General features: G+C 48.7%; 4 protein-coding genes across 13 annotated transcripts in view; 3 read left to right on the top strand and 1 right to left on the bottom strand.

The window, feature by feature from the left end:
* Nucleotides 1-353: 353 nt before the first annotated feature.
* ZNF513 (zinc finger protein 513) lies at nucleotides 354-3705 on the top strand. Of its 4 annotated transcripts, none has more exons than XM_023732439.1 (4): nucleotides 354-407; nucleotides 940-1089; nucleotides 2169-2756; nucleotides 2847-3705. In XM_023732439.1, the coding sequence occupies exons 2-4, from the start codon at nucleotides 1065-1067 to the stop codon at nucleotides 3671-3673; spliced, it is 1440 nt and encodes a 479-aa protein (XP_023588207.1). In that variant the 5' UTR covers nucleotides 354-407; nucleotides 940-1064; the 3' UTR covers nucleotides 3674-3705. The 4 variants fall into 4 exon arrangements, with proteins under 4 accessions (XP_023588207.1, XP_023588206.1, XP_004377679.1 ...); XM_023732438.1 differs by lacking the exon at nucleotides 354-407 and adding an exon at nucleotides 469-688 and having other exon boundaries at nucleotides 2865-3705; XM_004377622.2 differs by lacking the exon at nucleotides 354-407 and adding an exon at nucleotides 469-688.
* A 2-nt stretch (nucleotides 3706-3707) lies between these two features.
* On the bottom strand, nucleotides 3708-10049 carry SNX17 (sorting nexin 17). Of its 3 annotated transcripts, XM_004377619.3 has the most exons (15): nucleotides 9708-10049; nucleotides 9171-9245; nucleotides 8063-8180; nucleotides 7513-7577; nucleotides 6998-7108; nucleotides 6797-6887; nucleotides 6561-6648; nucleotides 6251-6320; nucleotides 5890-5982; nucleotides 5582-5785; nucleotides 5321-5446; nucleotides 5082-5159; nucleotides 4856-4930; nucleotides 4721-4762; nucleotides 4126-4630 (listed from the first exon to the last, which is right to left on the bottom strand). In XM_004377619.3, the coding sequence occupies exons 1-15, from the start codon at nucleotides 9978-9980 to the stop codon at nucleotides 4517-4519; spliced, it is 1623 nt and encodes a 540-aa protein (XP_004377676.1). In that variant the 5' UTR covers nucleotides 9981-10049; the 3' UTR covers nucleotides 4126-4516. The 3 variants fall into 3 exon arrangements, with proteins under 3 accessions (XP_004377678.1, XP_023588201.1, XP_004377676.1); XM_004377621.2 differs by lacking the exon at nucleotides 9171-9245 and having other exon boundaries at nucleotides 3708-4630; XM_023732433.1 differs by lacking the exons at nucleotides 9171-9245; nucleotides 9708-10049 and adding an exon at nucleotides 8299-9134 and having other exon boundaries at nucleotides 3708-4630.
* Nucleotides 9183-18064, top strand: EIF2B4 (eukaryotic translation initiation factor 2B subunit delta). Of its 5 annotated transcripts, none has more exons than XM_023732434.1 (13): nucleotides 9183-9458; nucleotides 10588-10631; nucleotides 10954-11089; nucleotides 11290-11496; nucleotides 11757-11839; nucleotides 12037-12128; nucleotides 12364-12478; nucleotides 12679-12755; nucleotides 12929-13031; nucleotides 13251-13378; nucleotides 13533-13710; nucleotides 14132-14312; nucleotides 14439-14680. In XM_023732434.1, exons 2-13 carry the CDS (start codon nucleotides 10602-10604, stop codon nucleotides 14636-14638), a joined length of 1530 nt encoding a protein of 509 aa, XP_023588202.1. In that variant the 5' UTR covers nucleotides 9183-9458; nucleotides 10588-10601; the 3' UTR covers nucleotides 14639-14680. The 5 variants fall into 5 exon arrangements, with proteins under 5 accessions (XP_023588202.1, XP_023588203.1, XP_004377675.1 ...); XM_023732435.1 differs by lacking the exon at nucleotides 9183-9458 and adding an exon at nucleotides 10060-10230 and having other exon boundaries at nucleotides 12390-12478; nucleotides 14439-18064; XM_004377618.2 differs by lacking the exon at nucleotides 9183-9458 and adding an exon at nucleotides 10060-10230 and having other exon boundaries at nucleotides 14439-14684.
* A 2317-nt stretch (nucleotides 18065-20381) lies between these two features.
* Nucleotides 20382-22736, top strand: part of GTF3C2 (general transcription factor IIIC subunit 2) — a 19587-nt gene continuing 17232 nt past the window's right edge. Inside the window, exon 1 of the mRNA XM_023732432.1 lies at nucleotides 20382-21874. The gene's annotated coding sequence lies outside the window, so the exon portion shown is untranslated. The remainder of the gene's footprint in view (nucleotides 21875-22736) is intronic.

The following is a 22736-nucleotide window of genomic DNA, read 5'->3' as shown; positions in this document are numbered from 1 at the left end:
TTTTTCTCCACTGCTGCCCTGTCCCGGCGCAGAGTGCCCTGCTGCTGGGCTTCGCCTTGCTGACTGTGTGTGTAAGAGGAAGGGGCACAGAGCTGGTAGCTGGTGCCTGATGCCCGGCGGCCCGGCATCGCGGCTCATCGACGCCCCCTCCTGGAGTCAGGGATAAGTTCCTACTTCCTCCCCGGAGCTGTCAGGACCGCTCTGACGGCGTCCGAGACAAACCTGGGGTAGGGTTTCTCTTACCCTACTCGCTGGCCCGGTTTCTAGCTGGCCTCTGATTGGTTCGTCCGCTTTCTTGCGTCACAATCACTTCCTGGTCACGCTGTGGAAGCCCTTGCGGCTTTTGCTTTTCGTAACTACGCGTCCCGTGTAGCTCTGCGGCAGCGGAAGCGGAAGCGAGTACGGAGGTACCAGCTGGTCTCCGTAGGGGGGGGAGGGTAGGGGGCTCCATGAATGGAAGCGGCGGCGGGAGCGGCCTGAGCTGGGCGCTGGGGCCAGGGCTGGGGGCTGCCCGGGGCCCGCGCCGCTGCATGGGGACGGCCCGCGGGCCCTGAAAGGGAGGGCAGGCGGCCGGGCCGAGCTTGGAGGGGCTGGGCCGCAGGCCGGAGGCGCGTCGGGCTGGAGCCGGTCACCATGCCCCGAAGGAAGCAAAGCCACCCACAGCCCGTGAAATGTGAGGGGGTCAAAGGTCAGGGGTCAGGGGCCGCGACGGGGGAGGAGCGGGGGTGGGGTTAGTGGAGTGGGTTCAGGTCGGGGTGGAAGGGGACTCCTAAGGGATGGGGTGGGCGCTTTGGACTCCTAGCTTCCTACCGAGGTTCTAAGTGGACCAAGAGGGGTCAGCGAGCACGAGAAGTGCGGTCCACGAGGGCCAGCTCCCCGCGGTGCGGATGATGGGCACGGCTCCTGAGGGAGAATCCACAAGACCCCTCCCCTCTTCAGTGGATACTGAAGACTCTCTCGAGGAAGGACCTGGCACCCTGGTGTTGGAGAGTGATTTGCTACTAGGCCAGGATCTGGAGTTTGAAGAGGAAGAGGAGGAAGGTGACGGCAACAGCGACCAGCTCATGGGCTTCGACAGAGACTCTGAAGGTGGGTTTGGGGGCTTGGTTAAGGATTGATGGTCTCCGGGACCCCAAGCTCTTCAGGAGGAAGGTTAGTTTAGTGCCAGTGTGCAAAACACCATTTCCTGCCATAACCTAGGGCTGGTTTAGTTTAGATTTAAGCTAGATTTGTTTGCCAGATGGTCTAATGAGCTCTGTCGCGTTGTTGAGGTTCTCCAGTCTACTCCACTCTAACTTAGTGAAGTTCTGGGGCCTGACCCAAAGGTGGGATGAATAGGACTGGGTGAATCACATGGAGTAACTGGTTAGAAGTAAATGTCCTTTTAATAACCTTGTTCTCCACAGCCCATTCCTGTGTGTCTACTTTTAAGAGGTTCAGCAAAGCAGCTTCTCTGCTAGCATTTTTGTCTAATCTAACCTCCTTTCACCTGCAGCATAAACTCCTTTTGTATTAAGGTTTCTGTCTCTACTCATAAGTATCCTCTCCTACATTCAATTCTTTCCTGTGATCTTACGATCACCCCATTCTGATTTGCTGTACTACCTATCCACTTATAAAGGATGCTTTTGAACATCGAGGGAATCCTTGTCAGTGAGAATCCATCCTTTAAGCTTAGAAGTGGTATTACATCCGGCACTCTGTTTCCACCTCCTTCCAACTTCTGCCTCACTTTTCAGATATGTTTCATTTTGTAATCAGGTCCACACTAAAAGGGGCTTTACTAATATACAGCTTAGAAAAAGGTTTCAGGTCTCTGCCTTTTGTATTTTTACTTTCTTATCCCAAGAATCAATCACATTATTGATTCATTTCAGTCTACTGTCCACTTCGAGGCGAGCCCTAGATCCTTTTTCCATTCAGTAAAACTAGGTACAGCTCAACTCTATGGCTGCTAGATTAGTTCAGGCTTAAAAGACGGTAATTCATATTGAATTTTCTCGAGTTGCTGCAGGGGAGACTTATGTCTCTAGAAGAGAACTAAAGGGATCACTGAAGCTAAGAGAAGGGTGGGGACAGGCAAGTGGGGAAGACCACAGGTGACAAGGGGAGAATTGGAGCCTGGTCTTACCCCATGATGATGTCCCTTCTCATGTCTGTCTCACCAGGAGACTCTCTGGGGGCCAGGCCTGGGCTTCCCTACGGGCTGAGCGACGACGAGTCTGGGGGCGGCCGGGCACTAAGTGCCGAGAGTGAAGTTGAGGAGCCAGCCAGGGGTCCAGGGGAGGCCAGGGGTGAGAGGCCAGGCCCAGCCTGCCAGCTGTGTGGGGGGCCGACAGGTGAGGGGCCGTGTTGTGGGGCAGGAGGGCCGGGTGGGGGGCCCCCGCTGCCCCCACGGCTACTGTACTCATGCCGCCTCTGTGCCTTCGTGTCCCACTACTCGAGCCACCTGAAGCGGCACATGCAGACACACAGCGGGGAGAAGCCATTCCGCTGTGGCCACTGCCCCTACGCCTCAGCCCAGCTGGTCAACCTGACGCGGCATACTCGCACCCATACTGGCGAGAAGCCCTACCGCTGTCCCCACTGCCCCTTTGCCTGCAGCAGCCTGGGCAACCTGAGGCGGCATCAGCGCACCCATGCGGGGCCCCCCACTCCTCCCTGCCTGAGCTGTGGCTTCCGCTGCTGTGCCCCACGACCAACCCGGCCTCCCAGTCCCACAGAGCAGGAGGGGGCAGTGCCCCAGCGACCTGAAGGTAAAAAGCCAGGGGCCAGAGACCCTGGGGCAGGGGTGGGTGGCCCTAGGGATACTTGGATTCATAGTCCAGGTCTCACTGCTCCCACAGATGCTCTGCTCCTTCCAGATTTGAGCCTCCATGTGTCACCAGGTGGTGCCAGTTTCCTGCCAGACTGTGGGCAGCTGCAAGGTGAAGGGGAGGGCCTTTGTGGGACTGGATCAGAACCACTGCCAGAGCTGCTGTTCCCTTGGACCTGCCGGGGCTGTGGGCAAGAGCTGGAGGAGAGTGAGGGCAGTCGCCTGGGAGCTGCCATGTGTGGGCGCTGTGGACAAGGAGAGGCTGGAGGGGGTGCCAGTGGGGGGCCCCAGGGTCCCAGTGACAAAGGCTTTGCCTGTAGCCTCTGCCCCTTTGCCACTCACTATCCCAACCACCTGGCCCGGCACATGAAGACACACAGTGGCGAGAAACCCTTCCGCTGCACTCGCTGTCCCTATGCCTCTGCTCATCTGGATAACCTGAAACGGCACCAGCGCGTCCACACAGGAGAGAAGCCCTACAAGTGCCCCCTCTGCCCCTATGCCTGTGGCAACCTGGCCAACCTCAAGCGTCACGGTCGCATCCATTCAGGTGACAAACCTTTTCGGTGTAGCCTTTGCAACTACAGCTGCAACCAGAGCATGAACCTCAAACGCCACATGTTGCGGCACACAGGCGAGAAGCCCTTCCGCTGTGCCACCTGCGCCTACACCACAGGCCACTGGGACAACTACAAGCGCCACCAGAAGGTGCATGACCATGGTGGTGTAGGAGGGCCTGGCCTCTCTGCTTCTGAGGGCTGGGTCCCGCCTCATAGCCCACCCTCAGTTTTGAGCTCTCGGGGTCCAACAGCCCTGGGCACTGCTGGTAGCCGGACTCTTCACACAGACTCACCCTGAACTAGGCTCTTCTCTTCCAGGGCCCTAAGGATTAGCCCTGACCCTCATGTATGTTTTATACAGACTGACCAGAAGCTGCCACCTCCTTCCTCCCCCGCTGGCCAGGGGCTCCACACAGACTAACCTAGGCGCTATATGGACCAGCCCAAACCCCATGGGCGGGAGACCCATGTGGACCGGGGCCCTTGCCTTGACTGATGCACTTCATGAGCTCAGTGAGAAGGGCCCTGTATTTACCTCCACTGCTTCCAGAGGCTGTGGAAGGACTGGCTGGGGGACTACCCAGGCTCCCGTCTGTTTATTTAACTTATTTCAGTGCTTTATAATAAAGGAAACACTAACAAAGCCATGTCTATGCTGAGTTAGCACTGGCAAGCACAACTTGGCCTCCCCCTTAGCACAGTAGTCCCTGCTGTGATGCAGGGAACAGGGGCAGTGAGAGGGAACCAGAGGTAGGCAGCAGTCAGGCTGAGTTTAATGATGGGGAGCTAGGCCAGACCATATACAGACCTCTGCCCATCCCCTTGGCCCATGGCCCCGAGAAGCCAGAAGTAGCCAGGGAGAGCTGTGGTTCTTCGCCAAGGCAGGTAGCCATGGTCCCTTGGACTCTGTGCAAAATACTAAATGCTAATTTGGCATTGAGGCCAGCTCGGAAAAGAGAAAGGGGGCAATCCTTTGTACAGCCAGCCCAGGGGGGAGGGAAGACAGGTTAGGAGGCCCCTGGCCAAGGGGAGAAGAGAGAAAGGTAGAAAGGAAAAGACCCCCAGCTTGGGGGTGCACAGGCACAGGGCAAGTTTCTGTATATTTCTCAGGGGTAGAGGGCAGACATCCAAACAGTGGAGGTTACAGATCCTCATCTCCAATGCCCTCAAAGGCAAAATTGCCGTGGACGTCACTGGCACTGGCATCTGCGCTGGGACTGCCAATCCCCCGCAAGCTCACAGCACTCAGTTTGCTCTGTAACAAAGGCAGGTGGGGTCAGAGGGCTTGAGCCTTCTGGAGGTCCCCTACAAACACCAACCTCACCAACCCCTGTAGGTAACTCACTGAGAGTTTGGCGATGGACTCCCGGCTGGCGTCAGGTGACTCCTGGGGAAGAAGAGATAGAGATGTCAGACACCTCACTGGGGGAGGAGGAAGCAAGGCTGGGAGCCTGGGTACCGACCAGTGAGTAATACTTACAAGCAGCGGCGGGGACTTTACTGCTTGCTGACTGTCTGAGTGCCTCAGGGTGCCCCCCACCCGCCGGCGCAGCATCTGGGATGGAGATATGAGGTGTTGATGAGGATGGGATCACTCCCTTTAGAATCCCAACGCTTTCCCTCTCTCTCAAGAGAAGCCTCATACCCAGGACAAAAAGCAGGCAGAACACAACCACTTAGCTGCTTAGTCCACAACTGCTTCTTACCTTCCTAATACTGCCACCAGATTTCTTCACCATCAGCTCATCCACCATGGACTGCAAGCAGATGCTCATCATGATAGCCTGGGGCAGGAAAAGAACTCAGCCTAAACCGAATCATCATCCTGGCCCAGTACCGCTAAGACAAAGGCTCCCACTCACATGGAGTCCCAGAAGCCCTAGACTTGGGTATCTAAGACAGACCGCACAATGTGCTCCAGAGGAGGCTGAGGGTGGGCTCACACCTGGGGACTGGTGATGGTGACCCACTGTAGTCGGTCCTTGCTCATGAGGTATTCAAAAGCCAGTTCCAGGCGTACCTCACCCCGGCCCCGGCCCGGGCTGCTCGTGCCTCCGCTGGGCAGTGGCACCTGGGAGTTAGGGGAATTAGGTTGAGTTCATTCTGACCTACCTGCCTCCCTTCCTGACCCTTGCAGCCCATTCCTGAAGTTCAAGGTCAGCCAGACCCACCTCCCAGCAGGCTTTCCCTTCCTGCTCCAACTCACAGAGGAGGTAACCCGCCAACACCGCATGCGGGTGACCCGGAAGGAACCTTCACGGAGTTGCTGGCCAGGCAGGCGGAGCTGGAGGCTGAGTTCACTGTTGCCTGCGCTCACCACCACGGGACAGTCCTTTTCTGGAAAGTCAGCCACACAGGCATCGAAGCGCAGGTAGCCATAATGCCGCAGCGTCTGGGCCAGCCGTAGGAACTGAAATGCAGCCATCCCATGAGGCAGTCAGGGAGGGGGAGTAGGGCGGCTTGGAGAAAGCAGTCCCTTGGAAGGCGACAGGAAAGAAGCTAAGCTGGCCTTACCTCCTTCTTGGAGACCTTCTCTTGCAGAGACTTGAGCTGCCGGTGCTGCTCCTTGGTGACCAGGATCCACCCACGCTCAATATCTGACACTGTCTACAGTGGACACAAGGAATGGGGGAGTGGGGCTCCCAATCAGAGATCTGAGGAAAGTGTCTCAGGTTACCTCTGTCCAACCTCTTTGCAGTGAGTCCTTGATCTTATCAGCTTATACAGCAGGACAGTAGGGGCTGTGCCAGGTGCCCTGATAGTATTCTAGGAACTTCCCCAAGAACTGGGAGCAAAGACATGAAGGGAGTTTTCTTGGAGAGTGGGACACCAGAGTCATTTTCAGGGGAGGGGTTCTAAGGCACTATAAGCTCACCTGAGCATAAAGCAGGTTCAGGCCAACCCGGTTCTCCATGACATCGTCATCATAGGCAGAGTCCCAATAACTGTGAGGTCAAGGGGTGGAAAGGGGTAATGGGGCTAAACTGGAGTGAGGAAAAAGGTGTAATGGAAAACAGACAAAAAAGAACAGCAGCAGCCTGGAACTACAAGGTGGTGCAGTGGGAGGAAGCTTAAGAGGCCTTTTAGAAACACTCAGCTCTTCCCGCCTGTCCAGATTATTGTCTCAATATGTGGCCCAGTAATTTAACCCAGCACCCTCTCCCTGTTCCAAGCCCAGCCCTGACCTTTTCCTTAGCACAATCTTATACTCTTGACTCCGTAGACTGGTAACAGACACATAAGGCAGCTCAAACTCTTGTAACTTCCGTACAACTACGAGTGGGAAGAAAAGAAAAGGAAAATGTCATGAGACTCAGGGGAAGGAAAATCAGGAGAGAAGTCCTAAGGAAATAACCAAGTAACGGGGAGGTGAATTCACTATTGGAAACACAGAGAGGCAGTAAAGTCTGCAGAAACTCACAGGAAAAGGCTCCATCCTCTTTTTCTCGAACTAGAAAGAGACTAAAGTATCCGATCAAGTCGTCTGGAAGATCCAGCTTTGCAGCTACAGCCTGAGGACAGAGACAGGAAGTACAGCTTATCATACAGGCTGGTTCCAAACACCCCAAGTCGGAGACCTTGCAGAGGGAGTGGAAAGAGCAATATAAAATAAGGGCCTCACCTCTAAGACATCCTCAGTTTGATCCGAGGTTAGCACATTGACCAGAACTTTCTGCCCGTTGCTTAGCAGCACTTCCAAGGAGACCTCTTCTGTGGGGACCTGCTGTGTCTCCTGGTTGTGAGCAGATGGGATGGAAGGCACTACATTGTTAACCCCTGCCTAGGGGCCAGCTCTAACTCATCCTCAATTCTCTTATTTCTAAGGCCCTCTGGTGTCTTTGTTCTCAGCTGCGTAAATGCAGGCTGAGTTTCTTTAATTTCATCCTTGTCGCATGTGAGTGACAAAGCACTCTTGAGGGGAGGAAAGCGTCCCACTGGTACTTCTGAGTTCCTAGAAAAAGTCTCTAAGACCCGTGGAATAGCAGGAAATGAACGCCAAAAGAACGGAACTTAAAACCGGTAGAATAGAAACCCCATTCCATTAAAAAAGGTGACTCTTTTGCAGCCATCTCATTAAAATGTCATGGCCTTCCAGCAAGGCCCTTCCCTTAAATCTTGGTCTCACCCAAGCCTTACCTGTTGTGCTCGGCGCAGGAAACTATTGAAGGTCTCACTGCTCCCAAGCAATGGGTCTTGCCGAACTGTGGGGACAAGGGAATTATGTTCCGGTAACTTAGGACTCCCTCTTGGCTGGTCACGACCCCATTTCCTGGGCTGATGATGACCTGCCACATCCCCTAGCTGGCCTCACCTCACTCACTGCATAAATTCTTCACCTGCCCCACCCTTGGCTGCCATCTAGTTGGGTCCAGTTCTATAGAACTAGGGAAATAACAATGTTAATCTAAAGCATATCAGATACAAATGGAGTTTTCCCCACCAATCTAAACTGCTTTAAGAATATTTAGTGTAATGCTAGTATTCTCATAGATGTTTGTGCCCAGATTGCTATGCTAGTATATAATTTACACATCCTTGCACACTATTTACCTTTGCTAATTAAATAACAGATCAAACAGAAGGCTCCCCAGATCGAGAAGTGAATTTAGGAGCTTCTAGAGGACCACTGGTTTTATTCTCTTCCCACAGTCCTCAACATAGCCTACAGTTCCCTCCAACCACTCACCAGCTTGCATGTACTTCTCTAACTGCTCCCTCCTCTGTTCTACCTCAGCAGGTGTCAGAGAGAAAAGCTTCTTTGGGGGGAATGCAGGAAGCACATTGGCCCCATACTCCTTCCGGAGCTATTCAGAGAAAGAAACATAACCCTTCATATAAACATACAAAATGAGAAGAGGAAATTCAGACCCATCATGTTCTCTTGGGCTCCCTTTTCCTTCCCCCAGTCCCTGCTCCATTTACCCTGATCATCTGGGAAACAATTCCTTTGGAAGAGGTAGCATCTCAAGGGAGTTGTTCCTCTGTCCTAGATATAAATTCTTTCCTATGTTACTGTGTACAAGTCAGACCCTCCACAACGTGGGGAGGGTTTGTATGAGGCCAGGGCCTAGAGAGCTTCTTGATTAGCAAGACTCTGCTCTTTGAACCCTGACAGGAAGCAAAGGGCTTTGTAAGGAAAATCTAAGTGCACAGTTAATAGCTAAGTATGTTCACAAAGTATCTTAGAACTTAAAAAGACTTTGGAGATAAATTAATCCGTTTTTCAGTTGCAGAAACTGAGGCCCAAGAAATTAGGTAACTTGCTCAGGGTTGCACAACTAAGTATCAGTAAACCAGGATTCTGTACTGAGTTACAGAGTTCACCATCTGGTGAAGAAGGCAGAGAAATACGGCATCACAGATACATGGCAATAACTGGAACAGCCACACACACTGAGATGGGCCAAAGAACACACAAGGAAATGAATGAATGAGCAGGGAAAAGAACTTCAAGTTGCAGCTCAGATGACAGAAGGAATGTGTTTTGGCCGTCAGGAGGGGGTTGGTTTTTCCGTGCACAGGCAAAGGCTGAAAAGCAGTAAGACTGGAGACAGATAAAAGCAGGAAGGAGGATGTGAGTATGGGGAAGAGGAACAGCACAGCGGACGTTAAGTTTCTTAGGGAGTTCCAAAGAAATGTCAGAAGATAAGATAAAAGCACCGGATCCTCCCCTGTGGCAGTGATTAAAGGGGACTGCAACCTACGGGAAAACGAAGAGAATTAAAAATAGAACACTGATGCCAGTGTTTAGGAAAGGGCTTGAAGCTGCCTCAAGGCAGGAGCGCTAGTCCCACCTGCTCGTGCAGCCCCAGGAGCTGGCTGTAGCGCACCCGACAATGCAGGACTCCATTCACGTGAATATTATAGGCCTGCGGACACAAAAGCAGGCAAGCATTTTACGGTCCCCCCTTGGGCTACTCCCTTGAGAGCCTCGGCCGGAAATTGCCCGGCACAACTCTGAATAACGCGCTGAAATCATCTGAGGTTTGGTTAGCCTGTCTTCCTCCCGGCCAAGTCCCAAAACAGAAGGGCGGGTCCGAGGAAAACTTGGGCGCTGGTGCTGCAGACTCCCTCCCCAAAAGGTAAGTGACGCCCTCCAAAGCAGCCGCGGCCCATCCAGGGGAGGCGACGCGGCCAAATAAAGGAGCTACAGGGGCCAGGGCGATCTCTGGACGAATCTGGGACGTGAGATAAACGCCCTGCGAGGCCGTCAGGAGTCGATAACTCGGGCCCAGGCCCAAAGGTCGGCCGCCAGGCCTCGGAGGCCGCTCCGGGAGGGCTTCGGCCCGTTATCCCCACCCTTGCCCGGCCCGGCGCCGGCCGCTCCTCACCACGTAGGCGGAGCCGCCGCTGTCCCCGCTGCGGGACTCGGTTTCAGGAATGGAAAAGTGCATGTTCCTGGCGGCAGGGCCCGCCGAATTCCAGACTGTGAGGGCCGCAGAGGCTCTGCACGCTCGCCTCCGCTGTTCAGCGCGTACCCGCAGCCTCCCTCGCCATTTTGGGGGGGCCTGAAATAGGAGGTGGGAAGGGAGGTGGAACGTCCGCTCTGGGGCGCAGCTCCCCCGGCATGCTGGGAAGTGTAGTGTACAGGCTAAGGAAACCATCGCAACTGGGAGCACAAATTTGACATGGCCCTCATCGCGACCCGTAGCCCTGAACGGAGCCCCAGTGCACGTCGGAGATTGTAGTCCGTTTGGGGCTGCGTGCCGCGTGTGTTAGCGACTCAGCCTCCTGCCCAGGTGGCGCTGTAATCCCAGCGACAGCGGAGCGAGGCACCGCTGCGGCCCAGTGACCGCAGGGGGCGGAGCCAAGGACTGAGGGTGATGGCTGCCGTGGCTGTGGCCGTTCGCGAGGGTGAGTGGAGGGCTCCGGCGCATAAACAGATACGCGAGACGGCGGGTTTGGGACGGTTGCTGCTAGGCTTCTCTGGGCCCCGTTGGCCCGTTCCAGCGCCAAGCCGGAATCTGATCTCCACAGCCTCGGGCGCAGCTCCGCGCCGCGTACCGGCTGGTTCCTGTGAGAAGGGTGGGCGACCCCACCTTTCTCCGTCCCCCTCCTTTCCTTTGATCCTGCCGCACAGCGCGTCCCCACGCGGATCGCTGGCTAGCTTCCCGCCTGGCCGCGGAGCCGTGGTCATGCCAACCCAGCAGCCGGCTGCGCCAGGCTCTCCCAAATCCTCCTGCTCACTTTGCGCCCTGTTTTCTGATGCAGACTCAGGATCCGGCATGAAGGCGGAGCTTTCTTCTAGGTCTGGGGTAAGTGAGGGCACCCTCCTAAGCCGTCTGTCAAAGTCTTCCTTGCTACGCAGGAGATTCTGTTAGCTTCATTCCGCCCGCACCTCCACCCCCGTTCAGTTTATATCTTGGTAAAATGAGATTTTACTGAGTTCGTTCAGCCTTGACGTTATGTGACTCTGGAGGAGATACTTCGATCCCTGTGGGATCTAAGCTTGTAACAGGGAGCTGGTGGGAATTAGAATTAAGGATTTGCCCTTGTGGTAATCATGTAAGTATCCAATAGTGTTTATTCACCTTTGGGATTGTTGGGGAAGAGCAGTATTCTATGTCTGTGTCTCAGGCAGTGGGGAGGGAGATGACCCAAGAAGAGAAGCTGCAGCTTCGGAAAGAAAAGAAACAACAGAAGAAGAAACGGAAGGAGGAAAAGGGGACAGAACCGGAAACTGGCTCGACTGTATCTGCAGCCCAGTGTCAAGGTTCCGGGCTTTAACAGTGCTGGGGTGTGGAGCTGGTAGAGGAGGGTGGTGGGAGAGAGGAGGGGGAGACAGGGAGACAGGACAAAGTTGGATTGAGCACGTGAAGGGAGAAGAGATTTAGATAAACAAGGAGAGAGGCTTTGGCTGGGGCACAGATATTGTCTGCTTATGTTTTGGGCACCTCTTCCTTCTATCTTTAGTAAGCGCAGCCAGAGAACTGCCAGGGCCCACCAATCCGTTAGTCAGTCCTGGGGAGAAGGTTCCAGTTGGTCGGAGTAAAGCTGAACTTCGTGCTGAGCGGAGGGCCAAGCAGGAGGCAGAGCGAGCCCTGAAACAGGCAAGGAAAGGGGAACCAGTAGGACCTCCTCCTCAGGACTGCCCTAGCACACCTGGAGAAACCCCCTCAGGTATCTTCCCTTCATCTCAAGACCTCTGTTACTCCTAATTCTTGTGGTAGCTTAGTCTTCCTCAGAGTAAAACAGCTCTCCCCTCCCTGAGACCCAGAGTGCAGAATCCACCTCACCACCGCAATCCTACACCTATTCCTTCTTTTATGCTATTTTTCCCTGCTTTTTTAATTCTATTTTTCTTGCTGCCCCTTATCCCCTAAGAGCACATTACCCCATATCACCTACAGTTTATTGAGAACATGATCATTATCTTTCAGGAGCAAAGCGACTGCCTGAGCACACTCAGGTTGATGACCCTACACCTCTGAGAAGGCTTGTTAAGAAACCGGAGCAACAACAGGTAGAAAGCAGGTTTGGTGTATGGCCAGAAAGAGCCTAGGAAGGCGGGATAGAAGGAAGAAAGGTGATCGGGGCAAAGAAATCCTGGAGAAGGATGGGTATTTGGGGCAAAGTATTCTCACTGTTCATTTCCTTTCCAGCTTTATCCCACAAGTTTTAAATTCTAGGCCATTGGTCCTATTTCCTTGTTTTGTCAAGGTTCCTACACGAAAGGATTATGGATCCAAAGTCAGCCTCTTCTCCCACCTTCCCCAGTACAGCCGACAAAACTCTCTGACCCAGTATATGAGGTAGGATCTTACGAAATTGTAGTAACTTTTAAGTCTGAGGAGTTTTAATAATTCAGTATTGAAAGTGACTAGAAATTTGAGGTTGGATCTGTGGGGAGAAGTATGTATTCAAGGCAAAACTATAGGAAAAATGGAGGAGTCTGTGCTAGTGAAGAAAGTTCCTTTTCATCAGGGGCAGGTGGGCAGTAGGTGCTCCAGCTCCCTTGCAAAGTGTGTGACACCGCCATCCCATCAGCATCCCATCCTCTGTGATCCACCCAGCCATGGTGCAACTTGGCCTGCAGTACTCCCAGGGCCTGGTCAGTGGCTCCAATGCCCGGTGTATTGCCCTGCTCCGTGCCTTGCAGCAGGTATGTCCCATCCTGTTTCCTCTTATGATCCAGCCCCACCTTCCTCAATACTACTCCATCTTCTCTTACCCCAGGTAATCTCTGGGGGAAGAAGGAATGACTCTACCCTTAGAATACTTTCCCCAGTGAGGTTTATCCCCAGCCCCCTTCCAGAGACCTTTATTTGGGGCATTTTGTTGATCAGCTTGTGTACTCCGTAGGTGATTCAGGATTATACAACACCTCCCAATGAAGAACTCTCAAGGGATCTAGTGAATAAACTAAAACCCTACATCAGGTAAGGACAACCACTACAAGTCCACTCCCACCTCACCCGTTCATTGTCTTGTACCTTTTCTCTTGTTCTTCTAATTCCATTTTCATTTTTCTGTTCTGTTTCTAAAGAAACTTTTTTTAAATGTGAAAGCTTTGTAAGTTATAAAGAGTTGCACAAATGTATTGTTGTTGTAGCTTCCTGACTCAGTGCCGGCCCCTGTCAGCAAGCATGTACAACGCCATCAAGTTCCTTAACAAGGAGATCACGGGTGTGAGCAGCTCCAAGCGGGAAGAGGAGGTGATGAGTATGAGGAATGGGAAAGGCATGCAGCTGGGGGTAGAGTTAAGAAACATGTTTAGGACAGTTGCCCCAGGAGGGGCAATGAAAGCCATTCTGCCCCAGTCAAGGGTTAAGGAAGTGTCTGGGCAGTCTGACTCATGCCACATTTGAGCCCATCATCATACACACGTTCAAGTATCTGGTGTGATAATCAGGAGGGTATGTGTTTGTTTCTAGGCTAAGTCAGAACTTCAAGCAGCCATTGATCGGTATGTGCAAGAGAAGATTGTCCTTGCAGCTCAGGCAATTTCACGCTTTGCTTACAAGAAGATCAGTAATGGAGATGTGATCCTGGTATATGGATGGTACGGTCCAGAACAGGGTACTGGAAAGGGACCCTATGACTGGGAAAATTGGGGGATGGAATGATCTGAAAGAAGGGACTACCCACTTGCCTTTTGGGAATGGGCCGGGCATTAGTTAGTGGCATTTATAGCTGAATCCTCCTCTCCATTTCAGCTCATCTCTGGTGTCACGAATTCTTCGGGAAGCTTGGGCTAAGGGCCGGCAGTTTCGGGTGGTAGTGGTGGACAGCCGGCCGCGGCTGGAGGGAAGGCATATGCTACGTTGTCTGGTCCGTGCTGGGGTCCCTACCTCCTATCTGCTGATTGCTGCAGCTTCCTATGTGCTCCCAGAGGTGAGGGCAGGGGAAAGGGACTCCAAAGTTGGAAGTAAAAGGGCGCAGAAGTATAATCTCACCTTCCCAAGATTATAATTATTTAGAAATACTAGAATTGTATAGATCCTATGTATACACAGGATAACCACCTATGGTAAATAGGAAAACCACCTATGGTATGCTTTAGCACAGTGTAGCTATTGCAAGCACGTTATATTAAACTAGCAACCACCAAGAGGGAACAGGGCAAAAGTAACTTCAGAGTTTAGTTTTTTTTTGTGGGATGTTTGAGGGGTCAGCAGTCAAGTATTTTCAAAGAAGAGCCATTGTTAAGATATGTTGATATTGCTGGCTTGGGCAGAAGTGGGGAACCTTATTCTGCATTGCATACCCCATAGGATATTTTTTCTTCCTTCTTCCCATTCTCTAAAACAAACAGGTCTCTAAGGTGCTATTGGGAGCTCATGCACTCCTGGCCAATGGGTCTGTGATGTCACGGGTAGGGACAGCACAGCTGGCCCTAGTGGCTCGAGCTTACAATGTGCCAGTGCTGGTCTGCTGTGAAACTTACAAGTTCTGTGAGCGTGTGCAGACTGATGCCTTTGTCTCTAATGAGCTAGGTAAGGAGGCTCAGGAGGGCAGGAGAGAAGTTTCCAGAGGACCTGAGAAGACTGGAGAGGGTGAGGGGAGGTTAAAATACCACTTGTTTTCTAAAAGGACGTGAATGGGTATACCTCCCATTGCAGATGATCCTGATGATCTGTTGTGTGAGAGGGGAGAACATGTGGCCCTGGCTAACTGGCAGAACTACCCATCCCTACGGTTGTTGAATCTGGTCTATGATGTAACCCCCCCAGAGCTTGTGGATCTGGTGATCACAGAGCTGGGGATGATCCCTTGCAGTTCTGTACCTGTTGTCCTCCGAGTCAAGAGCAGTGACCAGTGAGTGGGGGGACATGGTCAATAAATGACATACTCCCTAAACTCAGCAACTTTGCTGCCTTTGTATCTCTTTTAGTATCACAGCCACATAAGTTAGGGCTAGGCTCCCCAACCCTTCTTATCACCTGCTACCAACCTCAAATCTTTATGGAGCCTCTCTCAGGTGTCTCCAGCTTCATGCCAGTGCTTTGGAGCCAAAGTGAAGGTCAGTTTGGAAACCAAAAACTATCCAAGTCATCAATCATTTATCAAGCATCTATGTACCAGACACTGATATGAGAAGCTAGATATGAGGAGGAATATAAGGACAAATATGAGTCCTATCCTAAGTAGTAGCTTAGCTAGTGTTTTTGAGTACTTATTGTGCATCAAAAACTGTTTTAAGCCTTTTCTTATCTCTTTGGAAAGATTAGTACAACTCTATGAAGTAAGATTTTATAGGTGAGAAATCTGAGGCACAGAGAAGTTACTTGGCCAAGGTAACACAGCTAGCTAAACCAGGTTGTGATCTCAGGCAGTCTGGATTCACATTATGCTACATGTCTTTAAGGAGTACTTATCATGGACTTATAATGGAGAACAGATATATAAACGATATCTATAGTATTTTCCATAATACTATAGTATCTATAGTATTTTGTTTTACTAGTAGTATGAATAAAATTCCTTGGAAGCAATCACGGATGATGCCATTGGGTCTTGTAAGGTTGGAGAAGACTTCACAGGTAACATCTGACCTAGTCCTTGAAGGATAAGAAGTTTCCCATTTGGGAAAAAATGGGAAGGCAGCTCAGCAGAGGGAATAGCTTGAATAGATAGGATAGGCCTTAAATTGAGTGGCCAGTTTCAAAGCATCAAATAGTATGGTGAGGATAGAACTGAGGCTAATGTGAAAAGTGATAAAGCTGCAGAAGTAGGTTGGGGCTAGATTGTGAGAGTTTAACCAGTGTGATTAGTCTAAAAATAGTCATCCATTTTGTGTGTGTGTTACTGAAAAATTTCAAACGGCACAAAAGTAGAATGCATCTTACAAAGAATCCCTCCCCACCAGATGCAACGATTATCAAGATTTGCTTTCTCTTTTTGTTTTTCTTTGCTGAAGTTAATTTAAAGCAAATCTCAGACATGTCTTTTCATCCCTACAAACTTCAGTATGTGTCTCTAAAAAATAGGGACATTTTATATAATAATATCATCATCACATTATTTTGTTAGTATTGTCTAATCCATAATCAAATTTCTTTCTTTATCTCAAAAATGACTTTTTACAGCTGGTTTGTTTGAATCAGGATCCAAACAATTTCACATACATTTGGTTATTATATCTCTTAAATTTCTTGTAATAAAAAGCAGTCCCCTTCTCCTTTTTTTACCCTTTAACATCGACATTGCAGAAACCTGGTCAATTGTCATATAAAATGTCCCACATTCTGGATTTGAGTATTTGTTTGCATGTCATTGAACTCATTCCTCTAACCCCTGTATTTCCATTCAACTTTACGGGCAAGAATACTCCATAACTGGTGCTATATGCTTTGTGTTGTCTCAGGCGGCAAACTGGCTGGTTGTTCTGTTTTCAATGATGAGTGGGTCCAGGTAGTGAAAGCCTGATCAATCCATTTTAAAGTTTCCAACAACCTTTCATTTAGTTATTTCATCCATTGGAGTTTGTTGTCTGAGTTATTTCTTCAGAGGTTGCAAAATGGTGATTTTTTTCTAATTCTATCATTCTTTTCACATTTCTTAGTTGGTATTCTTCTATATGGAACCTCCCCTCAATCAATTAGGGCTATATAGGTAGTATTCTGAATTACAGTTCATACTGGCAAGGCAGGATAAATGCTTAATTAAGAGTCGGTCCCTAGTTAGTTCCAGTGGTGTATAAGTGGTGTACTTCCAGTGGGGTGATTGTTGCTTTTTCCTGTTTCTCTTTTGTAAGGATTATTATGAACTTACGGGTTTTTAAATATTTAATGTGTACCACTCAGTCGTCAAAATTAAGCAGGGGATCAACAGAGTCAGCTGTATGCTTTAGAAAGGTATCTGATAGAGATTAGAGGCAGACAAACAGATCAGTTACGAGATTACTGCCTATCAATCAAAATTACAAGTGCACCTAAATTTTGACTCAGCAATTCCACTTAGGAATTTATTCTACAGATATAGTTGCACATATTTAAAGTAACTTAGATGTAAGGTTATTTATAGCAGCATTGTTTATAATATTAAAAGACTGGAAACCACCAGTCTCTTAATAAGAGACTACAATACACTGCAAGGAGCCCTGGTGGTGCAATGGTTAAGCACTCGATTGCTAACCACAAGGTCAGTGGTTCCAACCTACTAGCTGCTCCGCAGGAGAAAAGACCGGTGATCTGTTCCTATAAAGTTTACAGCCTAGGAAAGCCCTCTGGGACAGTTCTATTCTGTCCTGTGGGGTCGCTATGAGTCAGAACTGACTCGAAGGCACACACCAGCAACAATTATACTTTCTCCCCTCGAAGTGGCTCGTGGGTTCCAACCGCCTACCTTTTGGTTAGCAGCCCAGCACTTAACCACTGTGCCACCAAGGCTCCTACCACAACTATACTACATGCATACAATTAAATACTAGGCAATCATCACAAAGGTTTAGGAAGGTTTTGTGTAGAGAAATAGAACAATCTCCAAGGTCCACTTGGTTAAAGAAGAAAGGTGCAGGACAGTGTGCAGTTGCTATGTTTGTATTAAAAAGGGAAAAAGATACATATTTGCACGTATGTAGAAATACATAAAGTATCTTAGACCAATTATAAGAAACTGATTAATTCCTCATGTGGATGCGACCTGGTTGGCTAGAGAGAGGTGGGAGGGAGTCTTCACTTTTATACCTTTGTATCTTTTGAACTTTGAGCCATGTGAATGTCTTATTCCAAAAATGAGTACATTAATTTAAAAAAGATTTTGCAACAGTTCAAGTCAAAGAAAGCCTAATCTTATGTAGCAGAAATGGAGAGGAAGTAAATGAAACTGAGCTGTCCATCAGAAGCATTAAAATATATTGGGCAAACTGCAACCTCAGCTGTGCCCAATTTTGCGCTCTCACAAAGGAGTTATTCCTAAACCACAGCACAGCCTTAGCTTGTCTTTAGACCACTAAGAAGTGGAATGGGAGTAGAATTTTTGGGTGTCCCCTTCCTCCTTTAAATCTTAGCTAGTTCCTCCTGTCCTTTCCTTAAATGTTTTGCACAACCAGAGGAATTTCATGGGTGAGATTATTTGGGAAAAAGAGAAAGGTTGGTTTCCTGTTCATATATATACATCTTGAACTCTAACCTACTGGGTATGTGGAGACCTGTAAAATTTATATGGCTTTAAGTGCCTAAGGAAAGAACAGAAACTTGTTACACTCTCCTTCACCCGTATCCCACCATGTAGTGAATGGAGCAAGGCCTATTAAGTCAGCACCTCCCCCTACCCCTACCCCAGGCCAGGCTCCTTCTTTCCTAGCTTGCCCTCTTTCTACGCCCCATTTCATTTTCTTTGTCTCGGGTTTATCCCTGACAGCACTAGTGGCTGGATCTGCAGGGGATGCCCTGCTGCCAAAGCCGGAAAACCCTGCCATTCTCTGGCAACGATAGGCAGCAAGGATTTCTTTGTCTGCTAGTCTCTGTGTTTGGCTCCAATGGCGCAAGGCCTGCAGGTGAAGACTCTCCTCAGGTCCAGCCTGCCGCTGCCTGCCTCAAGCCCAGTAGTCGTGCCAAAAAGGCAGAACTCAGCGCCCAGGAGCGAGTATACTCGAGGCTCCGTAGAGGCCAAATGGGAACCCGCGGGGGCGCGACTATTGTCACGGCGCAGGCGTCAGTCTGTCTTTCTGGACACTGCAATTCCCATGAGGCAATGCATGATCTCTTGCCTCGCTAAAGCCGCCCAGTAGCTCCACAGGTTCACAAAAGGCTCCCTGACTCGCCGCACTGCATTATGGGATACACAGTCCAATTAAAAATCGTAGGGCAAAAAACTCCCGACAAGCTCACGTGTTTACTCTTGTGTCGGGGCTTCAAAGAAGAGGAGTTACAAGATTTCGTCATAAAGCCGCGACCAGACAGGCGGCGCCATCTTCGAACTTGGACTTCCGGAAGGACTTTGGTGAGGGTGAGTGTACCGCAGCTGGGTGTGCTGGGGCCCCTACGGTTACTCCTCCCCCTTCTTTTTCTGTAGGTATTGGGAACCAGCTCCCAGCTCGGCTGTTCCCTGTTCGCACAGCATCGCGAGCTCTACCCTCTGCGCTCCTATAGAAAACCATTATGCTCCCCACCTCCTTCCCTACAGTGGCAACCATACCTCCCCCATCTCTGCCAACTACAATTCTTGCTCTCTTCCTCCACACGGTGTCCGTAATAAGACTCCTTGTGTCCAGGCCTCGGCACTGCTTACATTACGTCCCTCGGACCCAACGAAGCTACAGTAATTACTTCGCGTTAAGTGCCCAGCCTTAAAAAAAAAAAGTCAGGGCTCGCCTCCGGCGTAGGCTTGTGATGAAAGCTGCCCCCAGGCCCAGAACTGAGGAAGAGCAGTTGGTTGCCTCTAGAGTGGCTGCGGGGGTCAGTCTCTTTCAGCTGTGTCCCAGTCCCTCCCTTGATGAAGCTCTTCTACCCCGGGGGTGGTTCCCCGCGCGCTGCAACCCCATTGGCGCAGCCAAGGGCCAGTTATGTTTCCCTGTCCAGTCCCTTTATCCCGCGGCAAGTTGGCTGTCTTCTGGGGAAGGTAGAGATGGGAACTTCGACCCGACGGGAGGTAACTCACTTTTTTGGAGGAGTGTAGGATATAGCCAAGGCTATTCGCCCCATCGGTATATTGTTACACAAACATGAGTTATACCTGTACCATTGTTACTGTTTTTGCCATCCTTTCTCACCAATTGTACTGTTATTTTCTCAATAATTTTCTTTAAACTGATTTATTTTTAAAGTTTAAGTGCTTTAGTCTTGAACTAAGCAATATAGATGAAACCGTGGGTTTCATGGCTGCTTACAGTTTTTTATACAAGTTAAAATAAAAATACAACTAGTAAAATAAAATGTCATCCGTGTACCATTAAAATCATCTTGTATATCACCAATTGAACTTTAGGAACACTTTGGGAAACAGAGTGTTAGACCAAACAGTGTGTTTTAAGTAATTCCATATTTGAGGTGCAGTGTTACCTAACTATTTTTTTTTTGGCCAGGGAAGTCAGACTGGCAACCTGGAGCAGCAAGGCAACCAAGCAAGCTGGAGTACAAATATAAGATTTTATAAACCCACTAGTACAAATTTAGTAAACACGCCTTCCTTTACTGTGCATCCAAAATTTGTGTTATGAAATTATGAATAGAAATTAACCACCACACCTTTCTGTTGCCTTCCATGAGAAGTGAATCCGTAAAGGGATTTTTGTTCTTTGAATAAGTCATGTAATCAAAAAAGTTTAACTATTGCATTTACTATGTATCAGGTGTGGATACTGTGGTGAACCAGATAGGTAAGATCCCTATCTTAGGAAGCTTTCAGTGAAGGTAAGTATGAAACACAGCAACACACAAACCTCCACTGACGGGTGATGGCTGCACATTAACCTGAAATCAAACCCATGTCTCCCGCATAGAAGGCAAGACTTCTACCACTGAATCACCAATGCTTCAGGCTTCAGCAGATCTTCCAGACTAAGATGGACTAGGAAGAACGGCCTGGTGATCTGCTTGCAAAGATCAGCCAGTGAAAACCCTATGGATCACAGTGATCCAGTCTGCAACTGATCATGGGGATAGTGCAGGACCAGGCAGTTTCATTCCATTGTGCGTGGGGATGCCATGAGTTGCAGTGGACTGAACGGCAACTGACAACAACGTGTTTACATCAGTGGAGTAGGAAATGTCTTTTTAAGACACAAAAAACAAGCCATAAAGGACAAGATTGAGAAATTTAACTCATAAAGATTAAAAATTTCAGATTAGTAAGAAACATTGTAAACAGAGTTAAAAGACAAGTAGGTACAGGGAGAATGTATTTGCAACATAAATAACTTAACATCCAGAGATCAATAAGGAAAATACAATCCCATGAAAATGTGAACTACATGTATAGGCAATTCATAGATGACATATAGATGTCCAACATATAAAAAGTTACTAACACCAATTATCAGGACAGGGCAAATAAATAGAGAAGAATTCTTTAACTCATCAGGTTGGCAAAAATGAAAAAGATTGGGTGGCAAACAGTAATAAGAGTGAGTAAAATGGGTGCTGATATATAGAAGAGAGACTAGGAAGAAAGGCCTGGTGATCTACAGCCAAAAGTCAGCTAATGAATACCCTATGGATCGCAACTGTCCAGTCAACACCTGATCTAGGGGATGGTGCAGGACCAGGCAGAATTTATTCTGTTGTGCATAGGGTCACCATGAGTCGGGCCAACTCAATGGCAGCTAACAAGGAAATATACATTGGTTTTCATTTTGGTGAGCTGTTTGGCAGTATCAGTTAAATTTTGAAACGTGCATATCCTTCAACCCAGTACAGTAATTCCACTTCAGATGATGATTCTAGAAAAATAATTTCTCATTAATGGGGAGATTGTGCTAGAATAGTCATTGCAGTATTGTCCGTAATTGTACTATAACCTAATTATCCATAAATGGGGAATGTAGCGTTGGTGGTATAGTGGTGAGCATAGTTACCTTCCATAAATGGGGAATGTCTAAACTAATTCTATTGCACACCATACAGCAGGTAAGAAGAATGAGATCTATGTATACTGATACGGAAAACCTTTAAGATGTATAGAAGCTCTTTTCTATCTAGTCAGTTCCCTATGTTAACTGACATTTCTTATTTCCTCTGTAAAGCGTACCGGCCCATGCCCACAGTATACTGAATACTTGAAGCTTGTAGACTTCTCCTGTAGGCCTGGGCACTTTGCACCCATAAGTTGAGTTGAATGCTTGCCAAAAGTCATTGTATTAGTTTCCAGATTTTTTTATGTCAGTTGGGGTTGCCATGAGTCAGAACGTATTTTCATTTAAAGAAATTTGAGTGTGAAAAGAGTTATTTCTCTTAAAACTAAGTTGAAACAGGTGGATACACAAGTGTTTTACTGTTGTTCTTTATATTCTATGCATGTTTTATAAATTTTTTTTTATAACTGATAGGTGGGTAAAAACAACTCTAGACAAGAAAAGAGAGCAAAACTAAGTTGAATGTTTTGGAAAGATAAAAGGGTGAGTTTGCAAATAAAAAGGTGCCAAATAGGTGTGATTGAGACAACTGTAAAAGATTGAGGATAATTTTTAAATATCTGGAAGGTTACTGCACTTGAATTACTTCTCAAGGAAAGAGAATGTTTTATGAAGGAGTGGTCAGAATGCTGAAAGGTCAGGTTAAATGAGGCTGAGAAGAGTCCACTGGATTAACTGACATAGTGGTTATTGGTGACTTTAGCTTCAATGATGAGTTGGGGTAATATCTGAATTAGAGTGAAGCAGAGAAATTAAAACATCAAGGACAGACCATTCTTTCAAAAGTTCGACTATGAGAGGGAGAAAAACAAACGAAACTCACTGCCACCAAGTCGATTGCTACTCATAGCAACCCTACGAGACAGAGTAGAACTGCCCCTTAGGGTTTCCAAGGCTGTAAATCTTTAAGGAAGCTGACTGCCACATCTTTCTCCTGTGGAGCTGCTAGTGGGTTCGAACCACCAACTTTTTGGTTAGTAGCCAAACACTTTAAGCACTGCACTACCAGAGCTCCTTTGAGAGGGAGAAGGAGGATGGTGGGGGCGGGGGAGAGGGTAATAGGGTTGAAGGATAGTTGTGTGTGCTAAAATGGGAATGTTAAAACATTTAAATGCTGTTTAGAAGGAGCAAATGGAAATGGAGAGAGTAATCAATAACTCAAGTTTCCTTAGGAGGTGGGAGAATAGGATTAGAACACAAATCCATAATGGGAAGGTTGGTTTGGCCTTAGAAAGTGGCCAGGTAACCACTTCATTGTAATTGGATCAGATGCACGGAGTGTTAGCTTACTAGACAAGAAATTGAAGTATTTCCTGTCTAATGGCTTTTTTTTTTTTTTTTTTTT

The sequence above is a fragment of the Trichechus manatus genome, unplaced genomic scaffold, assembly GCF_000243295.1.
Source record: "Trichechus manatus latirostris isolate Lorelei unplaced genomic scaffold, TriManLat1.0 scaffold00052, whole genome shotgun sequence".
NCBI classification, from domain to species: Eukaryota; Metazoa; Chordata; class Mammalia; order Sirenia; family Trichechidae; genus Trichechus; species Trichechus manatus.
This window is presented reverse-complemented; position numbering and strand designations above follow the sequence as displayed.